At 39.1% G+C, this 8,787-nt stretch overlaps 1 protein-coding gene and 1 pseudogene across 2 annotated transcripts in view; both read right to left on the bottom strand.

Annotated features, from left to right (window-relative positions):
- Positions 1 to 594: 594 nt before the first annotated feature.
- Positions 595 to 5,703, bottom strand: LOC146494612 (ammonium transporter Rh type B pseudogene; annotated as a pseudogene).
- A 117-nt stretch (positions 5,704 to 5,820) lies between these two features.
- slc12a5b (solute carrier family 12 member 5b) overlaps positions 5,821 to 8,787 on the bottom strand; it is a 40,352-nt gene continuing 37,385 nt past the window's right edge. For both annotated transcript variants that reach the window (XM_085147421.1, XM_085147422.1), the window contains one exon: positions 5,821 to 8,173. In XM_085147421.1, coding sequence (XP_085003547.1) covers positions 8,082 to 8,173 — 92 coding nt within the window. In that variant the 3' untranslated portion in view covers positions 5,821 to 8,081. The remainder of the gene's footprint in view (positions 8,174 to 8,787) is intronic.

Here is an 8,787-nt window from a genome sequence, read left to right as displayed (position 1 = left end):
GCTATCTAGTGAAAACTGAGCAAATCCAAACTTCGTTGACATCCAAATGTTTCCTGTTACAGATCAATAACTTATCAATATTTCAAAGTCTATTTTCTAGATAATAATTGCTAAAATATTTTAAAATATCAATACTGGACTACTTACTTTCAGCCCTGTTTGAATAGTATTGTATATATAATATTTTATACCAATTCTGTTGCTTATTGTTAATGTGTTCTCTAAACTGAACATGTCAAAAGTCCGTCCCGGTGACCAATCACGGCCCTCGGTCAGCTCTTATACAGCCCCTCGCTCCTTTGTTAAAATGTATTCTTTGTGGCCTGTCATCACAAACAGAATTAATAAAGTGTTATTTAAATTTTTACCTAATTGTGGCAGCACCATGCAGTGCAGCCAATGAATGTATAAAGTTTTATACACTCAGACAATACACAGAATAGTGAGTCTCTTTTAAATTTAGCCCGAGATACTGAAATTCAGCAGCTTCACTGAAGTTTTAGTTATTCCAGACAGCTTGATTTTCTTATTTTCTCTCCATATGTGAATGAAAAGTAGATTTATTTTGTCAAGGCTTAAATCAGAGTAATGAGAACTCTTCTGTGTGTTGGCCCCCAGGTGAGTTTCTGTTAATAAATATAGACACCGCTGCTCTAAGCTGTTTATCTTGTTCCCCCGTAGACCATTAATTAGTAATATTACAAAGGTTACAAAGGTTCGTAGAAAAAAAACAACAATGTCTAATTTGCTCTTTAACACACAGTTTCCCAAATGTTTACATACATGGAAACGAATAACATATTTACCATCAATATAAGGCTGTGCTGGACCGTATCATCACTGTGATCACTAGTGAAATATAATTTACAATGAAATTAATATACAAAAAGAATAAAAAAAATTACTATAACACAGATTTCCATCATTGCAATAATTTTCTTTACTCTCAAACAATAACATAGCCTAATTTATATATATTTCCTGTATCATGCCAGTTAAATGCACTGACAGTCCTTGGCTGCTGAACATCACACAGTAGAGTCTTCTACACTATTTGTGTTGCTGTGTTTAAGTCTGACTGGTGAATCATAGTCAGGAGGAACTTCAACAAATGGCTCGTCGTCAAAACAGAAATCGTCAGACGGAGATGCAAAATATGGCAGCCTCAAGAGAAAGCCTGTGAGTATGCCTCCCAGCGCTGACAGTCCTATGGTGGAGAATATAGCTGCAACCTGGAAGAGAGCCTGTTTTTGGGCAGTCCTCCCCAAACCTGCCTTTAAACCGGGAATCACCATCCGTAGCTCTTGTAGCTTGGGGTCCCCTTCCACTGGTGCTCTGTGGGCAAAGATCTCATAGAAACTGGGGCCGTAAACCTCCTCACTAGCTGTCAGTATGGCACATATCCCTGCAGTGCAGGATATAAGTCCGGTTAGTCCATGCAAGTTGTGAATGCCACACTGATCTTGGATCCTCAAACGTCGTGCCAAGATAGGGCTCAAATACTTGTAGCCCAGCATGCATGCAATACACCCTATTACACCCAGAGCGTATGCAGCTACAGGTGATATCATCATATCCACAGATGCCCCGACTGTCACACCTCCAGCCAGGGTCACGTTCTGAATATCAGCCATGGTAAGCTTGCCATTTTTATTTAGCATAGCAGAGAGTGCAAAGGCTGTAAGTGTAGAGGCACTTAGTCCAATGAAAGTGTGGAGGATAGCCCTGTGCTGATCGTCTCCTTTCAGGACTAAAGCTGAGTTAAAGGAGGGCCAGAACACCCAGAGGAACAAGGTCCCCATTAGACACAGGATGTCAGAATGGTAACTTGTGTTCTCCTTTGCGTGACCTTCATTTAGACTAGGCCTGTACAGCACAAAAGTGACACCCAAGCCAAAGTAGCAGGCAAAGAGATGGATGAGAATGGAGCCTCCTGCATCATTGATCTTCAGATACTTAAGCACAACCCATTCTGTGACGGCAAACACAGGAACCTCCAGCAGAGCCATAACCAGTATCTGCAAAGGACTGGTCTTCCCCAGAACTGCCCCATACGATATCAGCACCACAGCACAGGCAAACTCTGCATTTATGAGATTGATCACTCCGAGGTGGATCTTACCATCATGGCTGAACTGGAAGTAGCCCTGCACCAGAATGGCCCACTGGATGGCAAAAGTAGCTGTGAGGAAGTTGAAAACCATCCCCCCAAAACCATAGAATCGGAAAAATGCCAGCAGGCACCCGAAACCCACGAATATCATGAAGTGTATGTCTGTAAAGAAAGGGTAGTCCCTGTACACTGCATTGTGCATAGGGTTGGTCTGATTAGTCTGAAATTTGGCATCAGCCTCTTCATCATACGTAACAAATGCTGCATACAAGGCAATAATAATCACCTCTGCGATAAACACAAACACAGGTAACCGCACTCGAAGACTGGTCGATTGTTTCTTCATGCTGAGAGCTCTTTAGAGCGAGTGACAGTCATTTCTTTTGCACCCTGGTTTAACTCTGTTTAGATAAGGAAGGTCAAAGGCACTGGTAAACCCACTGAAACACATCAATATTCTCCTCCCCGGGAAATGCCACTATGTGGACTTTGCTCACGTTATTTAGACATGCAAAGTCAGCATTCTCTTTTCTTCGGTGTGTTGAAAACCCTCTTTTCCCCACAGCTTTCCTGTACCCTGTAACAGATGAAATACAAAAAATCTCTTTGAAAGTCCCATTTGTGAAAAAACGTGAGTCTCGGTGTTACGGGTGTAACACACAGAATGTTTAACTTCTAGTCACTCTCTGTAAATTAAATATTCTTTTAAGTAATTAAATTTTCATGCCCTCCAGGATTAAAGGATAATTCTGCTTGCATGATCCAGCTGATGAACAACAGCTGGTGCACGGCCAAAATGTTCCAGATGTGACTTATGTTCTGCAATTTTTTGTTCCAGGAGTCTGAGTGCATCCACATAAATTTATAGAAATACATTAAATCTTGCCTTTGATATGTGCCCTCCTCATTATTAATTAAAAAGACCGAAAATAAACATTTTCAAACAATGAAAACTAAACTGAAAATGAACCGAAACTGAACTGAATTAAAAACAAAAAGTCAAAATGCAACTGGATTAAAAACTATGTAGAAAATCCCAAATTATAAGAACTCTGGCCAAAAGGAGATGCACTAGAAAAGATGACAAATATTTCAACTGTGTTATTAAAATGACTTTAATCTTGTGCCAACATTTGATTTTGTTTTTACATACAAAATCTTTTCTTTAAACCACGATATGATTGCGCACATGGTAGATAGAACAATGTGCCTTAAACCTATAAATCTATAAAACCTGTACTGAGACACATGACAGTTGTTATCCCTACAACTAAAATCACAGATGTGTATTACAAATACCCCGTCATGTCGCTGTCTTACACTTTAACATGCTCTACACAAACACAGGTGCCAAATACACATACAGCTACACACTCTCCCTATCTATGAAACTTCTAAAAATCTAACTCTAAATTTCTGCATACTGTAGTCACCCACAATGCCCTGCAACTGTAATATGCCTCAAAAATAACTTCACTTTTTGTTGTTTTTGCTAGTTATTATATAGTTTTGCACTCACGCTTTTCAGTTTTGGAAACATTGAGGGCTGTACAGAGCCCTTGAAGCTGAAACCTTTCTTTTTTTAAATCTTGTGTACACTAGACTAGGATGCACACAGCCACCATATAATGGAGAGAAACTAATCAAGTTTAAGTTTCACCTCAAAATATCTTCAATGAATATACTGCTGCTTTTGCACAGAGAGAGGACAGGGAGAATCAAGTTAAGTTTCAAAGATTCCCCAAAATGTAATTATTAAATGCTTAGTTATTTAGGGAGTTAAACATTATAGGTGTCAGGAAAGTTAAGCATTAAGTTAAACATTAGATATTTACTCCAAAATATCTAATGTTTAGTCTTAGTCAGCAGGAACAGAGTGCAATTTTAACCTGGCACATTAGTATATGTGAGGGGGAAAACTCCTCAAGATGGGTGGTGACCATTTAGAAGTCGGCCATCTTGGATACAACTTTTGTTTTTTCAATAGGAAGAGGGCCATGTGACACATCAAACTTATTGGTAATGTCACAAGAAAAACAATGGTGTGCTTAGTTTCAACGTAACTTTATTCTTTCATGAGTTATTTACAAGTTTCTGACCCCTTATAAAATGTGTCCATTGTGTTGGATTGTCAATGCAACCCTCTTCTCCCACTCTTCACACACTAATAGCAGCACCGCAGGAGAAATGCCAGCACAGGCATCCAGTATCCGTAGTTTCAGGTGCTGCACATCTCGTATCTTCACACCATAGACAATTGCCTTCAGATGACCCCAAAGATAAAAGTCAAAGGGGGTCAGATCGGGAGACCTTGGGGGCCATTTAACTGGCCCACGACGACCAATCCATTTTCCAGGAAACTGTTCATCTAGGAATGCTCGGACCTGGCACCCATAATATGGTGGTGCACCATCTTGCTGGAAAAACTTAGGGAACGTGCCAGCTTCAGTGCATAAAGAGGGAAACACATCATCATGTAGCAATTTCAAATATCCAGTGGCCTTGAGGTTTCCATTGATGAAGAATGGACCCACTATCGTTGTGCCCCATATACCACACCAAACAATCACTCTTGTTGTTCCAACAGTCTTGGAGGGATCCATCCAATGTGGGTTAGTGTCAGACCAATAGCGGTGGTTTTGTTTGTTAACTTCACCATTCACATAAAAGTTTGCCTCATCACTGAACAAAATCTTCTGTGTGAACTGAGGGTCCTGTTCCAACTTTTGTTTTGTCCATTCTGCAAATTCTGTGCGCCGATCTGGGTCATCCTCGTTGAGATGCTGCAGTAGCTGGAGTTTGTAAGGGTGCCATTTGTGAGTAGCTAACATCCGCCGAAGGGATGTTCGACTAATGCCAATCTCCAGTGACATGCGGTGAGTGCTACGCTGTGGGCTTTTGCTGAATGAAGCTAGGACAGCCACTGATGTTTCTTCATTAGTGACAGTTTTCTTGCGTCCACATTTTGGCAAATCCAACACTGAACCAGTTTCACGAAACTTAGCAAGCAGTTTGCTAACTGTAGCATGGGAGATGGGTAGTCTCGTAGGGTGTCTTGCATTGAAATCTGCTGCAATGACCCGGTTACTGCCTTTACCAGATATCAACACAATTAAATTTCGATCTGCTCCTCACGTGTTAGCCTCTTTGACATGTCAATGGCTGTGAACAAAGAGAAACTTGTAAATAACTCATGAAAGAATAAAGTTAGGTTGAAACCAAGCACACCATTGTTTTTTTTGTGACATTACCAATAAGTTTGATGTGTCACATAGCCCTCCAAGATGTATCCAAGATGGCCGACTTCTAAACGGCCACCATGGTCACCACCCATCTTGAGGAGTTTGCCCCCTCACATATACTAATGTGCCACAAACAGGACTTTAATATCACCAACCATTCCCATTTTATTACGGTGTATCCATATAAATGGACCACCCTGTATTGCTGCTCTTACACACAGAGAGGATTGTCATCAGCAAGAATCACTGGCTGTGCAGCATGCAGTCCTCAGCAAGAATTTCCTATTATGGTATTACTCAGGGAAGCTAAACTGAATTAGATGAGTGGTCTTCATTATGTGCTGGCTCTGGGCATGTTAAGTTGTAACTGATCAGTTGCACTAAAGTAAAACTAGGACACCACCCACTTGTTTGCTTGATGCCCAGTGATTGCATGGAATTTTTACTTTCAGCGACTGATTGCAAATAGTTGCAGTGACCAAGTGGCTGCGTATAGGTTGAACTTGCAAAACCCTCAACTTCTGGGTGGTCACTGTCACTTTTAATTACAAGATTGCACAGGCCTGTCTCTAAGCAATCACTTTCAAACTTTAATTGACTTTATTAGTGTCATACTGCATCAATATTAACCAAACAGAAAGTAATTACAAGGTTTTATGGATGTGCTACAGAATCCAAAACATATTTACAATAAATCAGAGGAGAACTAAAACAACTTTTTGAAACCCTTAGGCTAATTTTCTTTATGTCTTTGTGTATAAATTACTGTACAAAACCATTAGGTCAAGAGGAAGAACTCAACTAATATCAAATTCTCTGTGTACTGTATAGCCTACATACATATTTGGAGAAAAGAACTATCATTGCTGAAAACACTGTTTCAATACTGACATTATAAACTATGCACATTCTGGGGCAATGGCCCTATCTTGCTAAAGTTTTACAAAATTGTTTGAGTTTAACAAGTCAAAAGCTCTACCAAAAACTTCATGTCTATGCCATTAAATAATTAAAATGACTAACGCATACTCAAAGAGAAGTTAAATATATTTTATATACATGGTCACACACAAAAAGCCCATCTTCTGATAGTCAGGATATTTAATGCCTAAGTCATACTAAAAGTTTAACATGTACCTTCTCCAATTCCTCAATATATCTTCTATTTGTCACTCTAGATTTTCTGCCTTTTTAATATAACAGCTATTTCCTTCATGTTTTCATTTGGCCTGCATAAGCACAATAGCAAATTTAATTGATAAACATACGTTTAACATTTTGGGAGCTGCTCTTATTTGTTGTCTCTTGCTGAGATCTATACAAGGAGATCAATGCTGTTCTCCTGTCTGTCAAGTAATTATTAAAGCCAACAGAGAGTTAGTCTGCTAGCTTGGTTGTCTGGTAAATACTAGCAAACAGCCTTCTGTGAATGTAACAATTCTTTGTGGCATAAATGTAGCATGGCACCGGGAACGTTCCTCAAAGATTTTGAATGTTCTGCTCCAGCAAATCCCAAATGTGTTCTGAGATCTGGTGATGGTGAGGGGATTCTGAATGCAGGGAGCTCACTGTCATATTCAAGAATACAGTTTAAGATGATCTAAACTTCCCGTTGGAAGCAGCCATCAGAGGATGGGTACCCTGTGATCATAATGGGATGGACATGGTCAGCAACAATACTCAGGTAGGCTGTGGGGTTCAATGATATTAAGGGCCCAAAATGTATAACAGCACCACCAGCTGCCTTAACCATTAAGCCGCGGCAGGATGAAACCATTCCTTCTTGTTGTTTATGCCAAATTTTGACCCTACCACTTGAACGTTGAAACAGAAATTGAGATTCATCAGAACATGCAATTTTTTTCCAGTATTGTCCAATTTTTGTGACCCTGTATAAATTGTTGCCTCAGTGTCCTATTCTTAGCTGCCAGGAGTGGTCTGCTACCGCCTTCAAGGTTTGATGTGGTGCGCATTTAGAGATGCTCCTTTTAAATATATGTCTTCTCTAAAATCTTTACATTTTCTTTAAAAATCTTTTTCCCTGAAACACACAATGAAAAAAAAAACTGAAATAAAAATGTATAAAATGTTGATTTATTTAATAATCTATTTTAGTGCTTCTAATGTCACAAAACAAAGGATAACACAGAGATGATGATGTAATTTTAGGAATCCATACCTGTCACAAATCAATTTGATCCTACTGTTTTTTTAAATACTTATAACCACACTAGGAACAAAAACAGAAAAAAAAACAAACAAACAGAAAAGACACACAACTTGTCATGTGAATAAATATATAAATAACATCAATACTACATGACAGAAAATAAATAGAAGTGGTAAAGCAATGACATAAAGCCAAAGGGAAAGCACTTAGACTACAAAGCTGATTTTAATATTTGGCAAACTTCTACTTTATCAGGAAAACTTCTCTTGCGTTTGTAATTAAAATCTCTAAAACTGTTGAACTGTTCTTGACCTGATGAGTCAAGAACAATGACCTGGGTGATAACAACTCTGTACTCAAGTTAATCACTGGAGTGCACAATTCTGTGTACTATGTACTCTACAGGTTACCTGGAACCTCATTCAGCTGAGTCTACATAGTATTTCACCTGAAAACTCTGAGTACCACGTGTGGTGGCAGGTGACAGAATGGATGTGTGAGAAGGGAGGAGAGGGCAGAGTCCATGTATGTGCTGTTGTGAGATCACGAAGGCAGTTCAAGAGTAGATGGTGATGACTTCGCGTCCACCTCCACGCACCAGGAGGACCCGATTGAGACCTTCAGTGAGCACCTCAAGAAACTCCATGTCTGGGAAACAATCGCAGTCAAGGACTTTTTTTCCCCAAATTCTTCTGGTCATTCGCTAACTTTATATGACGCAAAGGTCCATTTTCATCTTAGTGAAGTGAAAGGACTACATATTTAAGGAACGTGCAGCAGCTTACATCATGTTCAGACTACATGGACTCAGACTACAATTTTCACCAATGCTGTGCAAAAACAAAATTCTTCAAATTAACTTGATCTTTTACCCCACTTGCCCTTTTACTACCCTTTTACTTCATGCTAACAAAAAAATTCTTTCCATTTTATAATTATGACAGCCTGTACAATAACTACCAGAACTTTTTCTGTAATTTTTACAGTAATATATTTATTTCTACTAGTTTGAGTCCAAAGATTCATGCTTTCGTTCATTCTTTCTTTCATTTATTACAACATAATTTGTTTATCATGTAGATGCCTTGTCAAAGGGTCACATAGATGGGAAAAAAATGATGATTTGATGACGCGAGCAGCATGACTCCTATTTCAAGTGAGAAATAATTAAAATAAGCAGTATGTCCTCATTCCCAGGGTACCATATACTGAATTTTTGTTGCTTGAGTGTCAGAGATGCCTAAGTGTTCTTTGATACTGGG

Source organism: Neolamprologus multifasciatus, chromosome 20 (assembly GCF_963576455.1).
Source record: "Neolamprologus multifasciatus chromosome 20, fNeoMul1.2, whole genome shotgun sequence".
Lineage (NCBI taxonomy): Eukaryota > Metazoa > Chordata > Actinopteri > Cichliformes > Cichlidae > Neolamprologus > Neolamprologus multifasciatus.
This window is presented reverse-complemented; position numbering and strand designations above follow the sequence as displayed.